Source organism: Rhinolophus hipposideros (assembly GCF_964194185.1).
Source record: "Rhinolophus hipposideros genome assembly, chromosome: 10".
In the NCBI taxonomy this organism is placed as follows: domain Eukaryota; kingdom Metazoa; phylum Chordata; class Mammalia; order Chiroptera; family Rhinolophidae; genus Rhinolophus; species Rhinolophus hipposideros.
In genome coordinates, this window is record NC_138056.1 from 56,129,939 (window position 1) to 56,154,423 (window position 24,485).

Sequence of the window (24,485 nt, forward strand, 5' to 3'; positions counted from 1 at the left end):
TCTGTACCATCTATCTCTTATCAAAAGGTTAAATGATTTTTATAGTGATTTTACTAGCAATCTATTATATTCTTCTAGTAATTAAAAACAACTAGACATAAAAAAACAAATAAAAAGGATTAAACTAAGAAACATTTTTGCCTTTGAGGTTCTTGAAATTTATCTAAAAGGTAAATACAATATGAACACAGATGATAATGAGAAAGCCCTGAGCTAATGAAGAGAATGGATAAGCAAACCCTGACTGAGGAAATTTGAAACAGCTTTAAAGTGGAGGTAACATATGACCTGGGTTTTGAGTAAGAGCTCGTCAGGGAAAAATGGTAAGACAGTGATGAGCAATTTTAGGATCAATAGAAACTGACTGGTGGTACTGAATTAAATGAAAAATGACATTCTTTTTAATGACTAAATGTGCATTGTTTAATTTATGCTGATTCTATATAGACCAAACATTTTAAAATCTTTAAAACAAGGTAATATAGCACAGAGGTTTTGATGCCTGTGACTATTTTCATAATATGTGCATTTCTTTTCTCCAAAGCATAGATAATTTGAAAGTTGAAAAATACATTAAGCTATCAAGCTAAGTGGGTAAAAGGACAAGCTTTTAAACCTACTAGTTCTAACCATTTCTCAAATACTGGAAATAATTTTCAGTTTTTCTACTATGAAACTCTATTTTGAGATACAGGTGTTTTTATTTCTTCTCACTGTGTTTTTCCTTCTCCTTTCCCCCCATTCAAACAGGTGTCCATTGTAGGGGGAGGTAAGGATAAGGAGAGCTGAAATCAGAAGCAGGCTGCAAATACGTCCCTGCTTATGTTTCTGAAAACCTAAGCCTTTAGAAGAAATTAAAGGGTTTTTGGAGGAGGCAAAATGGAGAAGAGAAGCCCTCTGTAGAGGCAGAGAGTCTTGATGAAGGAGTGAATAAGAGTGAGGTTTCCCAAATGGGGTTTGGGGTGGGGAGAGATTCCCTTGAACTGGAATGAAAAAGGAGAGAGAATAATTTTCGGAGCTGAACGATTTTGAGGTATGTCTACAAAAATGGGGATCTAAGCTGCTTCCTAAAGATTCTCATGACCTCCTGTGCCACTTAGGTTTGTTTAGTTGCAAAGAACACAAGCCCCAGTTCAAACTGGCTAACCCAATAAAGGGGATTCATTGTTCATTTTAATAAAAATTCCCAAGGAGTGCCTCAGCAATAGTTTGATTCATGGCCTCAATATATCACCAAGATTGTTCCTGACCGCATTTATCTACTTGGCCATCTAAAATGCTACTTCTTTCTAAAGCTGCAATTCTCTTTTGGTCATAATATGGCCCCAGGCTACTATCTGTGCTGTAGTCTTCCATACTTTACTGTATGCCCATGGAGAGGGTGGGTTTCCATCTCAGAATTCTAAATAAAATCATGCAACTCACTCTGATTGGACTGGATTAGGTTGCATATCCAATGCTGATAAAGGCCAAGGGAGTAGAATACGTTAATTGTCCTAAATCAATAAGGGCCCACCCTTGGAGTTCAGAGTCTCCTTAGCTTCCATCCAACAAAACACATGGGTTATGTGGGTGAACATAAGCATCTGAACTAAAATCTGGGCACAGTTAGCAAAGTGGAAGGGGTGAAAAGAATGAAATGGGTAGAAAAGAAACAAACACTGACTACATTGCAAAGGTATAGCACAAATTCATAGACTGGAAGGGACACTCAGAAAAGGGCCATGGCTGTAGCAGCAGTTACTTACTTGTAAGGAAAAATGACCAAACGATACATAGGCTGCATTGTCATGTGTAGGGATACAGAACTGTGGGATAATTCTGGAGATGGTTGAAGTGGTTGGGAAGAAAAGCACTAAGAATGATTGTGGGCCTGACAGTTGAACTACATCAATTAGGGTTTGTTTAGTTGCAAGTAACAAAACCCTCAGCTTTTATCATTTCTCAAGAGCTAGCATTTAGGGACGCAGGTATGATTGCTGGGCCCTACCCTGTAGTGCTCCTTGGGTCTTCATGTCCCAGTAGTTTCAGGATCCAGTACCTCCATCATGATCCTGAACTCTCAGGATACCCCTGAGTTAGAGTTTTCCTCACCAAACCTCCTTAATCATCCACTACTTTTTCACACAAGTCACGGAAATAGACCTATTTTGACTGGAAAATTCAGTTTGGGAATAAGAGTTTTATCATTTCTGGGCAAATCTTTTCATTGTAGATTTTGTCTATAAGTTTTTAATATTAGAAGTACCATTATACTAGCGTTAGATATGCTTGTAATGATCAAGGGCCATATCAAAGAAAGATGTGGGTAATAGCGTAACCAGTGGTTCCCAGAATAAAATATATACGCGGTTTAGATGAAATGAGGGCACTATGGCTCAGACTAACGAACTTGTTAATACAGAGGGTATGTGAGGTGAAAGAAAGGAAATAACTCAGCTGGGAGCTTATAAAGAAAAATGGAGATGGCTAGAGTCAGCAGTTAAATTTAAGCTGAATGCATTTTGTGCTGATTCATCTAAATCACCTCTTTGAGGTATGTTTACTAGTCTCTCCTCAATCCTGAGACTTCGATGCTTACAAGTAAAGAAAAGTTAGATTAATGACCCCCTAAATGCCTGCAAACTATATTTCTAACTGTCAATTTTTTTCCTGACATCTGAGTCCAATGGTTAACACTGCAAAGCATTTTCCACATGTGCAAAGATTGTTGATTCCCAAATCAGATAGGTTTCTAGACAGTAGAGACCTAAATTCATAGACCTGTCACTAGCCATTTTCTATATCTGCCACTCTTTTTATTTTATTGGTCTTTTATTTCTGGGAGTTGGAACACAGTAATGGGATACCCTAAGGGAGATGGTATGTGTAAGCTTTGAGGTATTAAGGTTTACTGAAACCTGCCAACATTATTCTACTGGAGAGCTTTGCTTTATGGCCTTACCTTGGTGGTGAGAAACATGATTAGAATTTAGGCAGTTAGAAAATTGAAGCAAGACAACATTTATTCTGAGAACAGTCTATGGCAGCGTGATCCTAGGACGTGACTTACTTAAAAACCTCAGCACCGTTAAATACAACATCAAGATACATTTGTGTAAGTCTGCTTGCAGGCAAGTTATGATATTTGATTTGAACTGGTTTGGTTAGGAAGAAATTCAGGGAAGGCTCATGAAGCCATTGGATAGAAAGTGGTATCTGGCTGGGTCTTTAGGACAGCCATAACATAGGAAATGGATGCTCCCAGTTTTTTCTCTCTTCTTTCTCTGGCTCTCTCATAGGAGCACTCTGATTGGCTCAGTTTGGCTCATGTGTCAGCCTCTGAACTGTGCATCAAATCACTAAGAAAAAATTTAAAAATAAAGATTTTCCACGCTTTACCCCCTGAGATTCTGATTACCTTGGTATAGGGCAGGCCTCAGGATCAGAGTAAATTTTTTCACTAGCTCAACCGGTAATTCCCAAGAGTAGCTCTAGACCAGTCAGCTGTGTGACCATAGGTGCTACAACTGGCAGTTTTCCCTAGCACCACATGGTTGGAGTGGGGTGAGAAGTTCCCCATAGGACGGAGGATATTCTTCCTGCCAGTTTTAATGCACAGACAAAACAATTGCTGTTCACTATGATATAGAGCAACTGGAAGAGGGAGATCATTAGAATAAAATATTTCAAGGAGGTATCAGAGTATCTAAAACAAATATCATAGCCTAAAGCTATTGAAAACAAAACACTCTAACTGCTTGTCTAGCCTGGAACTACATTATTATGAGCTAACAAAGAACTAAATATAGACCTACAAATAGCATTGGGTTATTCTAGAGGAAGCTATGGCTTCAAACTCACGGGCAGATTCCACTGATATACTAAACATGCTTAAAAAATACGTCATTTGGGTATGCATGCACTGTGGAGATCACTTAATAAGCTTATCATTTACTACAAATACACACACACACACACACACACACACACACAAGTATATGCATTTGCCACTTCACCTAGCCTTACAATCATGGTCTGAAGTTGTACCAACAGTGGCATCTTAAAAAACAAAAAAATGAGGCCTGGATAAGTGTGTGTGTGTGTGTGTGTGTGTGTTTTGTAATGACAAATAATATTGAGCATCTATGATGTTCTGCTATCTCTTTTAGGCATTTGACATGTTATTTTTATTTTACAACAATGCTATATGATAGATATTAGTATTCCATTCATTATGGAAAAAACTGAGGCTTTAATAGGTTAAGTAATTTGTTCAAGGTCCCACAGGAAGTGAGTAATCCTGGATTCCAAATAAGATCTGTCTGAATTCAAAGACTGTTCTTTCCACTATATAAACCTATTTCTGTTTCATAAATTTTGCAATACTTTCCACCAAGCCAATAAACCTTTGATCAAAATACATGTATATTAAGAAAATAGTTTGTGTCTAAATATAAACTTATGTTTGGATAGTATCTATGTACTTACATATACATACACGTGCATATATTTCAAACATAGTTAAAATGCACACTAATAATTGGACATACATCAAATTTAGAATTAAGAATCTTACCCATAATTAAAATTAATTATAATTAAAATTATTCAGCTAAACTAGAATAAGATTGTGCTACAGCTTACTGTATAAAAACTGAAACCCCACCAAATATTGTTGGAACTCTGCCTTTTTATTCTTGTTACTATTAATTGAAAATGGCTAAAAAGGCAGGAAAAACTCAAGAATTTAGAAACCCAAAGCCTCTATATTATTTGAAGTAATAGACCCTTAATTCTAGTTAAATTTATGAAGTTTCATCTTTATAAAAAGTCAATAATGTGAGAGAAACAAATTTGGCCTAAGTGATTCAGACAGCCAATGACATTCATATTAATTCGATTCCTGGATGAACCTGGATAGTTAGTAGACAGCTTTAATGGGTCCCTTTTAACATGGCAATTCACAAACACTGTTTTCAAAATTCCCATGTTACCCACTTTATACCCAACCTTGGTTCACCTATAGGAATTTGCAAGGTACAATAAATCAGTCATTTTTCTCTACCACCATAAAAATCTGTTTATTTTAGCATGGGTTAAATAATAAGTAACAAAAGTCAATGATTTGCATTTAGGAAGATGCCTCAGATCTTCGATTTTTTTTTTTTAATTATAAAAGAATATCTCTGACTTGTCAGACAGAGAACATTCAAATAGTATCAAATGGCCATACATTCTGCGGCTGTCAGGAAAGCACTCCAAATGTTTTTTCTGTTTTGGAGGCTGGGTGCAGGGGTTGGAGGAGGCAGAAGATAATCAGAGAGTCACTTCAATATCTCTGCTACATTGTAGTTATGCATGTTGGTCAGCGTTAGGGATGCATGATTAATCTATTATCCATGCTGGATCAACTAGTTTCTCTTGAGAAAAATCATATTGGGGGTACACAACTTATTAACTTCATACATAGATAATAGAAAAATCACTCAGACTTCGTATCTGCAGCTATCTTTGTTAATATCATAAGAGCCCAGGGTGTCAGAAAGGCTTGAAATACCACAGGTGTCCATCACTGAGAAGCCCAGATTGTGTTAAGGAAATTGTTGGATTATTAGTCTAGTCACCTTTGACATTTTCTACTCTCTCTGGCATTTTCCCATCCTACAAAAACATCAGAATCTGTTCTTCTAACATTTTAAACATATTTTGAATCATCTTCTCCATCACTTCTGGCAGAATTTAGCAATTAATTATATGTCTTAAATGGCATACCAGCGTCATCTCCTGAATCCTATGGAATGTATACCAAATTATTGCAGTCAAAGTAATCTTTTTGAAACACAAATATGATTATGTCACGTTTCTGCTTAAAATTCTTCAAAGGCTCTCCAGGGCCTTCTTGATAACATTGAAACCCCTCCATATGTTATCCAAGGCATCTACGTTCTCAGCCTTCTCCATCTCTCCAGCCTGGTCTCTCTGAGTCCTACTCATAACTTGAAGGGCAATCATTCTGACGACTTGCAGTTCCTTGAACATATTACTTTTTCATGGGCCCTTGCACATTTGCACCTGCTGTTCCCTGTCTGAGAGGCCACCTTCTTCCACTGTCTTTTCCATGGCTAGCTTCCTCTCATCTTTCATAAGCCATCTCAGGTAGAATGCTTCAGGGAAGCACTCCATTCTGGGCCAGGTATCCTCAGCACTCTGCTCTTCTTCATGGTTTCTGCCTATGTACTCCTCTGTCAGGCTGTGAAATGCTATGAAACAAATGTCTTTGTTCAGTAAGTGCTCGACACAAAGGTACATGAGACATTTGTGGCATTCACCATGTGCTGCAAGAGGCCAATGCATTGAACATTGTTGCTGAAGATGGGTCAAGTCATCAACGTGTCCTCACATTGTCCTCAGATTCTTTTTATGTTATCATGGTAATATAAAGAACACTATAACAAAATTCAGTCCATTAGGGAAATTCATAGGTTATTGAAAAGATTTTATTCATCCTTTAATGTAAGAAGTTCTCAACTTGTGTTACTTTATTAAAGGATACCTTGCCCAAAAGGGGAAGTCAAGAAAAGCTTCATGAAGGAAGTGACACTGAGCTTAATCTTGAGGATAATCTAACTCAGTGGCAATGAGCTTAGGTTTTAGTGTCTGCTGGGCATGGGGCTTAATCCGAGCTCTATCTCTCACTAACATCATCACTCATGACAAATGATTTTAATTCTGCATCTCAGTGTCCTAATATATAAAAGGGACTTAGCAATATCCACCTCATAGGGATGTTACTAAGTACGATCAATTATTAAATTAAATGTTACAGAGAGTAAATGTAGAAAATGTGTAAACTATAAATGTATATAGCAAAGACCATAAGTTCCTCATCATTGGATATCTGATATCTAACAAAGTAACAAAAAAAAAAAAAGAAGAAAAGCCGATATAAAAGTTCTTCCTAGATTAATGTAATTTGTTCATTGAGACTGGGAAGCTATGCTTTTAATAAGCTTCCTCAGTGATTCTGACAACACTTGTGAGAACTACTGTGTTAACGTGAAGGAAATGTTAACAATAACAGCTACGCATGCTGTTCTAAATCTTTGTATTAACTCATTTAATCATCACAGGGGCCCTAGGAGTTAATTACAAATATTTTAGCCTCATTTTCAGATGTGGAAACTGAGGCACAGAAAGTTCAGACTTCAGATCAAAGTAACTCAACCAGAAAGTGATAGAGTCAGGATTTAAAAGCAAGCAATGTGCCTCTACTTCACTGTCCTTGCCGTGGAAGAACCCAGGCATAATCCATTTCTCGCCAAATATTCTCTGCGCATATACCACATTCCAGACTATGTGAGGCAGATTGGGTATAGAAGTGACTATATATTCATATATAGCATATATTTAGGGGGAACGTTAACATAGTAAACATTAAATAAATAAACAAACAAATACATAGAAAGCATGCATTTCAGATATTGGTAAGTGCAATTAAAAGATAAAGCTGTGGAAAGGAAAAAAAGTATGATGGAGACTGTAGGACTAATTTAAATGGGGTGCAAGGAGGAGATTTTTCTGAGAAGACACTTGAGTAGATATTTAAATAATGAAAAGCCCAAGTTGTGTAAGTTCTGAGGGGAGATTTTTCCAGGAAGATAAAATAACATATATAAAGGCCTAGAGGTGGGAACGTTTGTGGGTTGTTGTTTTTTTCTTGTTTGTTTGTTTTTTTTAGGAATGATGAGAAAGTCAGCATGGCTAGAATGAAATATTCAAGGAGTTGGTTGTGAGGACATAATATTGGAGAGAGAAGAGCAGGGGTCAGATTGTAGAAGGCCTTGGAGGTCATCACAATGAGTGTAATTATCACCTTTAGAGGGTTTTAAGAATAAAAGTGATCTGGTTTATATTATTTAAAAGGTCACTCTGGCTACTTGGAGAAGAAAGAAAAGTTGGCAAAAGTAGAAGTTATTACAGTAGCCCAGGCACGGGATGATATTGGGTTGGACCAAAGGTAGTCCAGGTGGAAAGATGTGATTTATTTTGAAAAATAATTTTATTAGGATTTGCTCTGGATGCCAAGACAAAAGGAATAATTAAGCAAGAATTCTAGGTGATTTTTTGGGGGGCCTGAACAATAAGAAAAAAAATACAACCAAATAGTTAAGATGAGGACTATTAGGACAGAAGTAGCTTTGGCCCTGAGGGTAGGGAGTGCAGGGAAATCATAAATTCCATTAGGAACATATTAGAGTTGCCAACTGGACAATTAGCTGTCCACATTTAGTGTGCAGGCAGAGGTCATGACTTCAGATTTTGGAATCATCAGTTGGTAGTTGGCATGTATAGCCATGGTCTGGATGAGATCACCCAGGGAATGAGGGGAGACTGAGGTCTGTGCATTGGGTTTCAAGAGTGCTTCAGCATTTAGAGGCGAAGCTAGCAAGGAGACTGAGAAAGAACACGAATGAGGTAATGAATAAACAGGAAAGTGTTTTGTTCTGGAAGCCAAGAAATTTACATCTTTGAGGAAGGGAACAATGACTGTTGAATCAAACGTTGCTGAGAAGTCAGTTGGGATTGGGAACTGATACTCGGGTTTAGCAAGAGGGAACCAATAGTGATTTTCAGAGGGATGAGTTTAGGACTATTGCAGGGATAAAAACATGAAATAAGTTAAAATAAGAAAATGAGGTAATAAAGTGATGAAATAGATAATGAAAATATATTAATGAAAATAGATAATTTTCCTAGATTCCCAGTAAAGCAAAATAGATTAATAAGGCAGTAATAGGAGGAGAACACTGGGACAAGGGAGTTTGCTTTTTTTTTTTTTTAAGATGAGAGATATGATATCATGTCTGCATTAAATTTACTCAGGAAAAAGTGAGAGAGAAATTGATAGTGCAGGAGGGAGCAGAAAAATGCAGGCAATGTCCTTAAATGGACAAGCGGTTACAGTGTCCAGGTCAGGAGTGAAGAGCTGACCTTGGAAATGAGCAAGGAAAATTACTTCATTGTCATGGGGAACACACAAGCAGACCTGGTGGTCGAAAAATAAGGTGGTTTTCATTTAAGTGCTTAGCATTTCTCTAGGACATATGAAAAGAGGTCAACAACTGACAGTGAGGATTGGGGTGGGCGTAGTGTGAAAGATTTTAGGAGAGCAAATAAGATGCGGAATTGTTGTGCCAGAGAATGAGAAAGTGATTTTTCTAAAGAAATGTATAAGAATTGCTAAGATGTTTTGAGGTTTCATTTGAAATCAGTAGTTATCATTTTAAAGTGAGATGAGTGAGTGCTTCTCTAGCATGTTCAGTTGCCCAGGTGTTGCCGTGAAGTAAGTAGGAAGGTGCTAATTGAACCAGAGATGAGGTTTTGTTGGATGAATGCAAAAACAAAGGAGAAAAAGTGTTGAGTATATGAGAGGGAGAATTAGAAAACGTGCTAAGTTGGAAGGGAATGGAGTGCATAAAGAAGGGTGACAGCCAAAGGGAAATTATGAAATCAATGATTCAAGGTCCCAATTGGGTTGAAGACTTTTTGGGGTGGGGTACTAGAATAAATGATCAGGACAGAGAAGAGGTAGTGTTCAAAGAAGATGATATTTAATGCAGAGATTTGGGGGACGGGTGCAATGAGTACCCACAACAAGGTTGAGAGCAGGACTGGAAACCCTAGGTCAGGAAGTGAGGGAGGTGAGATGACCTGCTAGAAAATAAAGCAAGTTAAGTGTCACATCCAGACTCTAACCCACAATTGTCAGATTCCTACTGAATGTTGTACCTTTCAACAACATTAACTTCTAACTATATCTTGACCTATAAAACCAGGGTAACTAAATGGCACTATATTTAAGATGTTTATGTGTATGGAGTATAAGACGAGAGAAGGGTTGGCCTCACAAATGGGAGATCTGTGCAGTTAAACAGGGCCCGGCATGTAGAAGGCCCACTTTGGTTTAATGCACTGCTGTTTCCATCTTTTAATTCTTAATATTTTTTAAACGAAGGCATCATATTTTCATTTTGTACTGCACCCCACAAATTATATAGCCAGTTCTGGACAGAAGATTAGTGATTTAGAAGGAAAAATGTGTTGTTTTCTCTCATTTGGACTAATTTTCCATAAGCTTCACTTTTCTCCACTAAGCATGCCATTAAAAATTTATCAGGGTTCATAATGGATGTTTTAAAGTAACCATCTGTCAAATACTTACCTTTTAATGTAAATTTCCTTTTAAAACCACTCATATTCTATAAAAATTAGCCTGAGAAGGATAAAGTCCCTGACTTAGGAAAGTGAATTATCAGCAAACTTAAAAGAAAATATAAATTTTAAGTGTAGGTCTAGAGTGTGAATTCATATTTGAGTGATAGCTTAGGAAAAATACTTATATTTTTATTTCTCATTATAAATGCAATATATGTTTGTTATGGATGATTTAGGTAATAAACATAAATAACAGAAACTAAAAATCACCCCAAAATCCTTAACAAGAGTTAATCACTTCTAACATTGTGATGTATTTCCTCCTAGGCTTTATGTATATATTTATGAATGTATATTATGCATGTATACTTTTGTTTATGTTTATTGGATTATATTTTAAATACCATTTTAAAACTTGATTTTTTATTTAATAATAGTCTACTTACACTTCTATCCTTATAATTAAATATTTTAAAAATGCTACTACAATATAATTTAATACAAATTTCTGTTATATAGACACACGCATAAAATAATGTATTATTAAACATTTGTCTCTTTTAATCTTTACTATCATAATTAAGACCAATATGAATATTCTTTGTGAATTGTATATTTCAATAAATAGAATTTCTGGGTCCAAAAGAGTGTTGATTTTAAGGCTTTTGCTACAATCTTCTAAATTATTCTTTTACGATTACACCAATATCCAAACCATCTCAATGACAGTAAATATTAACCTTCCTTTTAAATTTTTTGCCAGTTAAGTAGATAAAAAGTGTTTAGAAGCATTGTTTTCTTTGTTTGTTAATAAGGTTGAACAGGTTTTTGTATGTTATCAGTCTTTTCTTTTTTAATGAATGTCATGTTAATGTCTTTGGTCATTTTTTTTCCTACGTGGTCTTTGACCTTTCTCTTACTGTTTTGTAAACTATATATTAGGGTTGTGTCGCACAGAATTTCCCTAATTTTTCAAAGCCTTGCCAAGGCTTTAGCAGTATATTTGCAGAGCTCTGCAGGGATCCTGTACTTTTCTCTGTAGGGGTGGTTTTAGAATCTATCACTTGTTTTTGTGAATTAAAAAATCTATGAAAATGGTTGTTATGAACATAGTACTAATATCATATAAATGAAAATATTTTGTAATGTATCTAAAAATGTATGGCAAAACATCAATAATGAAAAAACTAGGAAAAAATTACTGCGCTAGCTCACTGAATATTTCTGTCTTTCCCATTCATTTCTCCAAATCCTGGCAATGCAATCTATATACTGAACATTCTGGTTATTTGGCCTGCTTGTCTTCATCCCTTCCAAAGCAAGCATTTCATTAATATTCTCATTGTGAGTCCTTTTTGAAACTTCCAGGGTATAATACACAACTGAGTGATTTCACAAGACAACCCATTAGGGTGCAGAACAAAGAAGGCAAGATTGGGCTTTGGATTATTGGAGTTTTCTTACCCTCTCCAAAGTAATTTCTTCAAACTCATATTCAATTTCTGTTCCATTGACCTGTAAATAGAAAAGAAGAAAGAGAACGATTAAATATATATTGAGGTAGAGACAACTTCATTTTTCATAACATTTGGGGGCTAAGTTTCACTCTGGCTATGGATAAACCACACTTATTTGATGTTTGTGATTGTATGTTTTTATGTAAATAAAATATAACCCAAGCTATTCTAAAATACATGAATGAGACCCTACCAAAACAACCAAAAAAAAAAAAAATCAAAGCCTATTGCATCCCTTAGTATTTTGTAATGTTTTGGGGAGAGAGAACAATGCAAAATATGCATTGTGAATTTACAAAGAATACACCACCTAGAAAAAATGTTACAGTTACAAGGGAAATAATTTCCTAATCTGTTTAAAAATTTCCATGACTAAACACTAAAATATCACCTTAAAAATCAGTGGTAAGGGCAGCACAACCACATGTTATTTTTTGCTGTAAAGTATCGTTAAGAATAACCATGTCATATAAGAAAGGTTTTTTCTTTATTGGCTCAAGCTCAGGTAATTCATCCCTATCATTCTCTTGTTATGTTTATTAGGAAACCCTGGACCATGTAACCATGCCCACGTACTTCAGTAGCAATGACAGAAGAGCAAAGTAGGACATGTTTGAAATTCTTAGTGAGATACTGTTTTAACCATCCAACCAGCCCTTGAATTGATTTGGACTTACAGAGAGAAATACATTTTAAATATAGCCAGGCCAATGTCATGGTTTCCACAGATGTGCATACAGAATATACAAAGAGTTGCTTTAAAATAATCTAACAAATATTCAATTCCCACTTGTATCTATCACAGAGTCCTTCTCAGCCAGGCAAAACTTCTGAGTAAAAATGTTCTGGAATTGGTTGTTTCTTTTTTCGTACATGTGTCCTGGCAATATCATTAGCATTTAGAAATCATCCTGAAAGACTCATTTTTAACTACAAAGCAATAATTTTTGTAGGATTCTAACGTCAGTTGGTTTTCCCTTCTTTAGAAGAATTTAAATATAGTTTTTGCCGATTGAGCGTTCTATGTAGGCAAGGATCAGAAAGCCAACCATACAGCCTGGCAAGAAAACTGATGAAGGAAAAAATTAAAAATAAATAGAAAAGGAGTGAATGAATGACTGGTTGAAATAATATATTATTTATTTACCTGACTTATTAACACAGATATTTATGAATTCTCTTCCATAAGGAATTGGGAGGTAGTCACACCAACTGAAGGTGTAATTGCAACTAGAATCAGCAAATACAAAGGCTGACAATAGACGTTACTTATGTGGGTCCGCTTGGAGCATGGTTTTGATTTTCTAATTAAATGAGCTAATTGGTGAATCACATTTGACTGTGTTACTACATTATCAAATAACCCTAAACCACATTTGATTTTCTGGGCTTCAGCCACTTAATGACTCATAGAAGAGGACTCGATGTTAGAAAGCTTTAGCAGCTTTATGGAGGTTTTTATTCTTCACATGAAAAAGTGAAAACCCAAACTAAAATTCTCTGTATGTGTGTGCTTCCATGTTAATTATTTTTTATTGTTTTACAACATTCTTTGGTTGAAAGAGGGAGGGCAGAAAGAGAAGGTTGAATTAATGTGATATGTTTTAATTCTCGGTATGGCTCCGTGAAGCATTTCTTTGCTTCAGAGCTTCTCTAGATTGAAGCTCTTCACATTATTCAAGAGCTGCAAACTGGGGAGAAAAAAACAAAACAAAAAACCAGAAACAAAACCAAAATGACTTCAAAGAGAAGAAAACAAGTCTTTGATAATAAAATCTAAAATCTCAGGGTGAAACAAATTCTGTTAGGAAGTGCTTAGAAGACAATATATATTTTATTGGCATATATTGCATAGTGGTAGCCTACCAAAATCTTTGCTTAACTTTTCTATGATAATATATGCTGACTTTTAGATTCTAGAAGCATTATATGCACATATGTTAATTGGTATTTGAAGGTTTCCTGGTCAGCTAGATGAACTGTTGCATGCATATATTGACTTCATAGGTATTTACTTTTCAACCCAAGAAAGTAACGCCATTTGCCTAATTGAAAAGTATCTAGGATATCTTTATAAGAAAGGACAATGTCATCTGGAGTCCGATGTAACCTTGCTTTTAAAATAAAGCATCCCATGACGACAGCAGGTTTGAGTGAAATTATAAAGGAGTGAAAGGTTTTTAGCATAGGTGAGGCAATATTGCAACCTTTTAATTGAGAAGCATTTAATACATGGTATCCCAAGAGCCAGTGTGGGAGTTCAGGAAAGACACTTAAGAGGTCCTAGTGTCTATTCTTTCATCACTAGGAGAGCATGATCTATGTTCTGACTAAGGACTCCTAAGAAAAGAAATTCTACTACCTTCTTTGGCAAAGACCTTGGTGGGAAGGAGAAGATAGAAAGAAGAACTAAGAATACCTCCATTGAAGACATTCATACAAATTTAGTGACTTTTCAAATGAGTATACCAGTATAATATTCTTTACATGTCTTTCCACATTTATTTAGAGGAGTGGCTGCTTATCACGTGGTAAAGAGCCAAGTATGAAAAGTAATTCCCTCCTAGACATAAATTTGTGTATTGTCAACAAAACAAAACAAAATAAAAAAACCCAAAAAACCAAACCAAAACAAAACAAAACCCTTCATCATCTTCTGGGGGTTTTACAGACAATTTATTGTCTGAACTTGCATGGTGGTCTCACTCTAGCCTCCATCAGTTTATCAATATATGCTTTTCAATTTGCAAAGCTCTCTTCCTAAAAAAAGAGTACTGCCAAATACAGTTTTTGTTGCTCTTGACCAGTAATGTTTCCTGTGGTATTGAAACACCCAAGTAATGTTTAATGTTCCTAATAGTTTGGGGTCTGGACAGCTGCATGGCTAAGGTTCCTGTTATTCCAGCTCTGCCCTGACCATCATTTACAGTCTTCCCTCGAACTTACCACTAGAAGTGAGAGGACTGGCCGTTTTGTAGACATGGAGGGTCAATAAAGTAGATAGAATTTCCCAGTTTTGAAAAGTCTGTTTTTCTTCAAATACATGATTTTTTTTTTTAACCTAATGGTTCTGTGGTGACAGCTGGTAGGTTTCTATGGTGGCCAGAAAATCAAATTAATGCTACATATTGTCCTGTACTGTTCCAGGCATGTAGCCTTCCTGGCATCACAGGGAAGTTAAAACAACAGAGTGACCCACTCGCATTCAAATTTGGTGTTTAAAGTTTTAATTTCATAAACTTTGAATGCTTTACATGTATTTTTCTTCTCTGACAGCCTTTCGTCAATTTCATTGCCTTTTTTAACCCCTTCAGTTCTATAGTAATCACCTGCCTGAATTAAGATATAATTTGATTTTGAGATTTAATTTTATTTCCTGAAAAAGAGGATTTTCATGAATAAAACATGTGAAATATTGCATGTTTTAGTACTCTTTAATTGGAATCTTAAGTAATGATTTCTCTATTTTTTTTTTCATTCTTTGCCACATTTGTAATTTTATTAAAGCTAACAGCATATCAAAATCTGCAATGAATGAAGTTTTATACATCCCCATATCACATATAGAAATATATGTGTTGAAACAGAAATATTAAAGCTTCTTAAGATTAAACACAATTCCACCCAATGAACAATTACTGGGCACACATGATGTGCCACAAGGTATGACAACTACTAAGGAAATAAACATTTTAAGATATGATCTCTATTCTCAAGAAACATACAGTCCTCAAACAGGCACAAAACACAAACACATTAAGGCTTCCAAGAAGTTGATATCCAATATACAAAACAGAGAGGTGGACTAGAGTCCCACTGATGCCGCGTGTATGATCTATACAAACCTATTTACTATTAAATACAATAAGTCCTCACTTAACGTCTGTGATAAGTTCTGCAACTTTAAGTGAAATGACATATAACGAAACAGATTTTACCACAAGGTAATTGATATAAACCAGAGTTAAGTTCTTATTGCATCTCATCAACATTATAATGAAATGCAATGTTGAAAAAAATGACATAATTTGGGGCCCTGCTGTATATAGATTTAATTCCTTAGTAGTATAGTATATGATAAATGATATACATCTTTTACCCTTTATTATAAGTAATTATGATATAATAAACACAACTTATCTCTGAATCTGTTCTAGGTATTTATGCCATGGCATCTTTGTGGCAAACATCTTTGCGGCAAACATTTTCAAGGCATAATTAACTGGCCATAAAGGCAACTTTGCCATAGAAAAGATAAAAGAACTCATTAACAGTTTGGGTTGTTTTTTTTTGTTTGCTTGTTCGGTTTCATTTTTCCATTGAGGAATCAATCAACCAAGTTCAGCAGGTTTTATGTATTTAAGCTAGCTGTCAGTTTGGTGTCATTTCTCCATTGAGGGAATTCTTGCAGCTACTCCCACTTTTATGTCATATATAAACCTTAGCTAGCTCTTCCAATGGTCTGTAGAGTGATGAGTAGGCATGTAGTGGTGATTTTTAAATAGTTAGCATGGCTTCCGGATGACGATAATATGCCTTAAGAGTTGGTTTCTTATTTTGAAACACATTACCTTAGGAGAAGAAAGAGGGTTAAGGGCCCTCTTTAAGGGTGCAGATTTAGTTGAACCCTCATTTCCCATAGACCAGAACAAGTGCTTAGATACAATTCACAAAATGAAATCAGTTATTTGAGCAATTTTGCCATGAATCTACACACATTTTAAATGAAGTCTTTAATTTTGTTATTCATGTTTTCAGTTTCATTATAATGACTAGAAAAGTCCTTTTTAATATCCCTCTTTTGTCTCATATATATATATATATATATATATATATATATATATATATATACACATATTAAGTTACAACTTATTTTTAATAAGTTGCATATATTTTTACAGCAGAATTGTTTTATAGCCAATTAGTTATTTGGCAAAAATATTTGTGGCACAAATGATTGCTGCAGATATGTTTATGGCAAAGATGCTTATGGCAAAAATACCAGACACACTTTGAATGTTATGCTTTTAATATTCTATAAAATAGCTGTTGGACTTTGGGAAGAATGTGATGATCATGGAGACTAAGTGACCTGATTTCCAAGGCCTCTTGCCATTCTCAGAGCAAGACAAAACTGGTATTATTACCCTGCCTCATCTGTGGCCACAGCATGTAACACAGTGTCTAGCACTCAGATGCATAGCGACTACGTGAATGAGGAAATTTAAAAACATGATGAATCAACACATGAGATTTGTGGGATGGGTAAAATCTGATGCTCTCAAAGAAGACTCTGCTTGCTAATGGGATTGTAGGGCCCAGGCCTTTTGGCATTCCGAGCTTTGATACACTTACCTCTAGGATCAGCTCTTTTCAGGACCCCTTACTGCACAGTCACAACCTTCCTCTAATGCTCCAGCAACTACACACACACACACACACACACACACACACACACACACACACACTTGTTTGCATTCCTCTTACTTAGTATGTTGCCAATATCAGTCTTTATCCTTCTCTCCTTTTAGAAGAACTTTTACAACATATATGTCATGATGTTTTAGGCTATCCTTACACTTGAATCAGCTGTGTGCCACTGTTACTGCTCAGTAGATAACTACATGAGTTCCAGAGTAAAATAACAAACAAACAAACAAACAAACAAACAAAAAACAGATGTGAGTCCTAGTCCCAATATTTATGAGATGTATGAATGTGGGCAATATTCTTAATCTCTCAAAACTTTAATTGCCTTAATTGTCTCATGTGTAGAATGGTACTCACAAGTACTTCCCTCATATCTCATTGCGAGGGTCAAATTAGATAATTTATGTGAAACAGCACACATCTTAAGTGATAAAGAAATTTTAGCTATAATGCTACACAATCCTCTTCATGAAATTGTTGGGAGGAATAAATTAGATTACACATATTAGCTGTTTGGCACATAGTAGGTCTTCAATAGTGAGATAAATTTTAATGAGTTCTGGATTACCACTCTGCAAGGTCCACAAGATTTATTTGATCAGATATTGGATGTTTGCTAATTTCTTCAATAATATATCACTTAATAAGCAAACAGACTTGCTTTTTTCTACACAATCTACTAAAAACCTTTTTTAACCCAAACACTTCTTTTCTGAACCTATCAACAATGTACTGCCTTGTAGATAGGAATCATTTTAGTTTTTTTTCCTAAATCAGGTCAGTGTGGCCTTCACTCAAAATATTATCTCAATTGGACTTTCTCCCAATCTTCTGTCCACTCACTCTTGCATTTTCTATTTAACATTCTCTTGTCCAATGTTGACCATTATGTCCCTGTGCTATCGACACTTACTTCCCCAAGGCTGCTCTCATTGTATTCCTTATGTTACTATCCCATGAGTGCACAGCTTGCATCATACTGATTTTTGCACCACTGTAGCTTCTGGCACCAAGCTTCCTCCATAGTAAGTCTCCAGAAGAAGGCTTAGAACCATGCCACCTGAGAACTCCAAACATTGAATCATCTTTAAATTATTTTCCATCTTCAAGTAAGTATAGGTAGCCCTACCCCATTGCTGTCTTTTCCTAGGAAACGTGGCTTGAATTAATCCCTCCAGCTCAGGATATTTTTTACATGCATGCATTGGTAATTTCTAATTTAAATAATGCATTAAAACATTAATCTAACATTTATTGAGCACCTATGGTATGTTAGGTAGAAGGATAAGCCCTGGAACTACAAAGATAAGTGAGATATAGCTCGTGCCCTCAAATACTTAGTCTAGCAGAGAGAGACAAATGAAAACATGCAATGAAGTAATGTGGGCCCTGTGGTAGGTGCCCGTAGACTATAGCAGCTGCGGAGTGACACAAAGGATGGGACAGATGATTATACCTGGAAGAAGTAAGAAAAGGCTTCATAGAGGAGGTGGCATGAACTGTGTTTATGGGCAGGTATTCACAGAATGGGTAGAAAAGAGACGGGCTTACCAAGGCATAGGGGGGCAGTATTTACTTCTTCAGAGTCCTTGGCAGGAGAAACCACTGGCCTTAGAGTCAGAAGACATATATTACAGCTTCCTTTTTTTTTTTAATTTTATTGGGCAATAGTGTATTTCTCCAGGGCACATCAGCTCCAAGTCATTGTCCTTCAATCTAGCTGTGGAAGGCGCAGCTCTCTGGGCCATGTGGGAATCGAACCAGCAACCCTGTTGTTCAGAGCTCACACTCTAACCAACTGAACCACCCGGCCACCCCTGTATTACGGTCTTGATTCAGTGGTTTCATGTGCTAGGCATGGTGTGGTGCTTCGATTTTCTCAAGCAGACACATGATTTCTGAGATCCTGCCCAGCTCTGACTTTTCTAGAATCAGGGTTTTTCTTTCCATCTACTGTTTAACTTGTATTTACTTTGTCTCTCAGTTTAACAGATATACCTGCCCAAATTGTATTATGGATTTTTCTATTAATCTCAATTCCAAAGATCTCAATCAACAGCCCATAAGCCTACCAACTGTTAGCTCTCTAAACTCCATGTATGTCTGCCATATCCTTTCTTTTCAATCTAGAAGCTTCTCCATTAGGGAGGAAACTAAAGGGCAGCATCACTCGCTCTGGCTCCACTCAAGGACATCGCCAGCAGAACTTTCCCCATTTGTACTCCCCAAAGATCTCAAGGCTTCTGGGAGACATAAAAGGTAGCTTTTTCTTTTTTGAAAAAGAGGTAACGGAGTTTTGCTTTATTGTAAGCCAAAAAAGAAAAAAGAAAAAAAAAAACCACTGGAAAAGGCTGATGTTCATTATCTCCATCTTTTTATCACCTTTAACTTTAAATGTCTCTACTGAATGAATGAAAAACAATCAAGTACTGAAAAAGTTAAAAGTCAACCTACCAGCACGGCAGCTATAATCAGAATGAGAGCATCATGCTACAAAGTCTGGAAGTTCGTAGCACGCGGCTAAGCAGTGCATCCCTTTCTTTAAATAATGTCCCTTCTCCTAGACTATCTCCACTGTCTAAAATTGTGCTCCCTTTGCATGTTAAGAGGAATTATCACACAGAAATGAAAAGCTTAGATTCTGGAATCTAAGAGGTCTGAATTCTAGTACCAGTTCCGTCACTAACAAGCTGTTAGAATTCTTTTTTTTAAATGTATTATACACATTTGACTGTCAATATTGTTCATTTTAACACTCAGAAGTAAGCAAAAGCTTTTCTGTTTAAGCTTGTAAAGCACCTGTTTTTATCTAAGGTAGGCATGTGGTTTTTTGATGAATGCTATTCAGTTATAATGAGATTGGTTTAAAAATATGCAGTTTTATAAGAAGCTAATAATAGTATTGCTTACTTTTAACAAACGCTCACAAACTATAACAGTAATTATTGATATTCTCAGTTAAGATTCTAATTTTTGTAAGAGCACTATTCCTATTATTTAACTAAAAGTGTTACATAAATAAACACTGATTTCAAGTTACAACTTCTAATCTTAATTAAACTTCTGAGTTCAGTGAACTGCTAAATCATAGCTCCCACTAACTAGAGAAAAAAAATCAGTATCCTATAATCTGTTCTATTCTTAAACAATTTTCTTTTAGTTTTGTTGTTTTTCTCTGGTTTTGTTATCAAGAAATACAATACCAGAACAATGGGTCTAGAAAAGTGATCACAGGCAATAATTACTATGTGTGCTTTTTTTTTCATTTAATTAAGAAACGTAGTATTTTTTAATTAAGTAGCTTTTTACATGTAAAACTGTGATTTAAAAAAATTTTTTTTTTCTATTTCTGTCAAGAGAAATCAAAGAAAATAGGTTAGGGTTCTTACATGTATGGAAAGAGTCATTTTATATATACAAAGTTGTCTTGATTAAAGCCTTCTGTAATGAAAGGAAAATAACTTTAAGTTCTGAACTGAAAATAACTTAAGTTGTGAACTGGGTTTGCCTCTGATTAGGAAATGGTATATTTCTGCCCAGCTTGGCTCCCTTGCTTTGCACCATGTGACGGACGGTGTAGTAACAGGTGGTTTTATTGTTTTTAATTGCTCCAAACTGAGGCAGGCTGTTTTCTTCTTTGGGTTTAAATATTCCATAAGTTTGAACATGTTCTCTGAGAGTGGAAAATGGGGTTAAGAACACAATCCATTAATAGTGAAGGTATCATACACCAGGTCTTTTTTTCCCCATCTAGCCCCCTCCGTTACCTCACCACTCCCAAATACAAACCACTTACCTATTCAATTGTAAGCGAAGTGTCCAAGAGAATCAAGAACTCAAATTACATGGCCAAAAGGTTTAGAGAAACAAAAACTAAGTGAGTGATGAACTGTAAGATGAGATTTCACAAATATGACAACATAAGCAGATAGCCAAGGGTATTTTCTTTCATTTGGGTATAATACAACTACAGTATTAAGCAGAATATCAGTGTCATCCATTTCTGCATCCTTGACTTCTCTCTTCTAACCCCTGCAATCTTGTTTGTGTTCCACCACCATACAAAAGCCGAGATCTTAGAGTCAACAAAGACTTTTCTACAATGGAATACAATGATTTTTACCTTGATTCTCCCTGGCTTTCAAGCAGTATTTGATACTCTGGAGTGACTACCACTTGAAACTTCCATTTCCTCTGTCACATGGTCAATATCTCTATTGCTTCTTCTCTACTGCTGTGTCCACAGCATTGATGCCCATTTTTTTCCCTCTTGCCAGATATGAGTATTCACCAAGTTCTGCCCCTTATCGTTCAACAAACTTTACCTGAATTTTCATCTCATTCAACTTTTATTTTCTAAATAAATGCCCTACTATCACCCCAGTCTCAATAAGTCTAAAACAGAACTAATCATCTTGCCTAATTATAACCATCATTTCTGCCAGTCCACTCTGTTATGTCTGCGAAGGGAATGCTATTTTTCATTTACATCCTTTACATTTGTTATCAACACTCAACCACTTATTTCAAGTCCTTATTCTTACTTTCTTAAGACCATTGGTATAATTTCTTGAAAATATTTCTAGGATTTTTTTCAATATCGGTCTTTTAAAAATATTTTTGAGATTTATCTTCTTAAAAAGCAATGTTTTCATCATGTAATTTTGCTGTTCAAATAGCATTAAATAATTTTTCTTTATCCTTCAGCGACATTCCAGACCACTCACCAGCTCTCCTCATCCTACCTTTCTAGCTACAGACCCTATTTCTTATATTCTAAAACATTTTCTAGTCACGTAATTGTGCTGAACTCGTATAAAGAACCTCCTCTCTTTGGTTATCTTTATTAATTCATACATGTCACCCTAAACATCTTTATTTAATCTATGCTTACTGAAACCCTAATTAATTTAGAAGGCCTACAACTTCCCAGGTGCTATGCGTACGCTGGGTCCTAGGGATACAGTAGTAAACAAAACCAAGCCCCTGCCCTCATGGAGCTAGATTCTGTCTGGGGATGTGAGAAGCTTCCATTCCTGTCAGCCAAAAGCTGTCACTTCCATAAAATCAAAAAGTTTTCTCTTACAATCCCTTGAAAAGCATCACTCCATTCTCTATGATCCCCCCCACCACGTTAATAACAATGATTACTTCTATTACTGCTGATTTTGCTTTTTGTTAAGAATCGACTACATGCCAGGCACTACCATAAATCAATCTAATAATTACAATAATTTTGAGAGCTAGACATTTTAATGGTAATTTACTATGGAGAAAGGCAAATTTCTAAGTGAAACAAGTTCTCCAAGTTTACACAGCCATAAACAACATGAAACTAGACTGTCCTGTCCATCCTTCTCATTACTTAGTGATGGGAAGTAGGTGCTCAATACCAATTTACTGAACAAAATTAAAGAATGAGTGTCTGTAAGGCAGGCAGAAGGAATGGAGTACCTAGTGTTTTAATCAAGGGACATCTAATGTTAAGACATTCATCTTTCTTCCTGATCATAAACAGCACAGTCACTCTCTTGACTGTACTATGTTCTTCCTCAGGGTCCAGCTCCTTACATTGCACATTATCTTTCCTGAGATACTGTCCTCCTGCTCGGATGAGGTACTAGCTTTTATTTATTTTTTCTATTGTGGCACCTATCATAAGGACTTGGTCATAGTAACCATTTCAAAACTAGTTATTTCCTCATAATCAATTGGAACTTATGTTAATGCATTCTTATTTGCTACAAATCTTTACAATCCCTTTGTAAAAAGGAGTGACTCACCAAAAAGTCTTACTCACCATTATCAGTTTCCAAAGGAGTGAACTGCTTTAATTTCTCTCTGATCATTTTACCTTGAACCTTGCTAAAAATAAGCTCTCTCTCTTTTCATCTGCATACGTGTCACCCTTTCAGCAGCCTTCAAGATCAATCCATCAATCAGCAAATATTTATTGAGTGATTATCCCCACCTTCTTTGCTAACTCCTATAATCTCTTTTCATCTGATTTTAAAAGTAGGTCTCCATCTTGACAACTTTGAAAACAGAGCTGTGGAAACCCATTGCCCTGGCAATTCATCTGCTCTTTCAACAAGAACACATGAAGAAGTTTTTTAAGTTCTGTGAGTCTAGAAAAATGCTTTGGGCTGCTTGTTACAAAAATGATCAATTCAATCTTTCTGGATCAGATGCTAAGGAAAAGCATCTTGCTCCTTTATTTTATTTCATCTTTCTCAAAGTACCTTAGGACCATGACAGTGAGCTGAGTATTAATGCTGTTTCTCTCCCCCCACACCCACCTCCTTACCACACCAGCTGAGGTTGTAAGGTTTCAAGTTGTTTATATGTAACTTTTTTCAGATTATGCTAACAACAGTACTAATAATTTGCATACTATTTTCACATTCATTATTACATTTGATCTTTATAACCATCCTATGTGGGTAGATATTACTATTAATATTATCTCAATTTTATGGATGAATACATAGCACAAAGATGGTAAATGGTTTGTTCAAAATTGCTCAGCTAGGAGTTTTGATGTGAATCTAGAGCATCTGGACTCAATCTAGTGCTTCTACATCTACATTAGGCTGTGCATGTAGGTTACCCTCTAAAAGTGAGAGATAATCCAATTGAATCATATGAAATTGCTGATGTTTAACTGTTCTTGACTTACAAAATGACAATTCCACATGATTCAACCTGACAGTAAAAAACAATTTAGCACTGTGGTGAGGAGCTGAGATTCTGGAGTCAGACTGCCAGGGTTCATAACATGATTCCCCTATTCTCTAGTGATAGAACTTTGGGTGAGTTACTTAATCTGTCTGAGACTTGGTGTCCTTATTTACAAAATGGATAGTAATTATACTTATCTCACTGTGTTTAGCACCTGGGGAACCCTTAAAAATATTAACTACAATTATTTTAAAGTTTTTTCTTAGTGCTGCCATTGACATATTTAAATTCTGCCTATTCAACCTTTCTAAAGAGAAACCAGTGTGTGTGCGCGTGCACTAATGTGTGATGGGGGGTGTGATAGTTGGGGCTATTGTTTGTAGGAAATTTTATAAAATTCAGTATATATATATATATATATATATATATACACATATATATGCTGATATATATACTGATATATATATATACTGATATATATACTGATATATATGTATATATATGTATATATGCTGATATATATTCTATAAAGCTGTGCTCATGATTCCTACAGAGGACTTACATTACCCAATTTTCTACTGTTAGATTCAATTAACTCAGAGCAAATAGAAGCCCATAGTGACAAAAAGCTATACACAATATATGTTTTAGAGAACAATG

At 35.6% G+C, this 24,485-nt stretch overlaps 1 protein-coding gene across 14 annotated transcripts in view; it reads right to left on the minus strand.

Annotated features, from left to right (window-relative positions):
- The window catches only part of DLG2 (discs large MAGUK scaffold protein 2), a 1,856,054-nt gene that overhangs the window by 618,168 nt on the left and 1,213,401 nt on the right, over positions 1 to 24,485 (minus strand). For all 14 annotated transcript variants that reach the window (XM_081064693.1, XM_081064694.1, XM_081064709.1 and 11 more), the window contains one exon: positions 11,662 to 11,712. In XM_081064693.1, the coding sequence (XP_080920819.1) occupies positions 11,662 to 11,712 (51 nt within the window). The remainder of the gene's footprint in view (positions 1 to 11,661; positions 11,713 to 24,485) is intronic.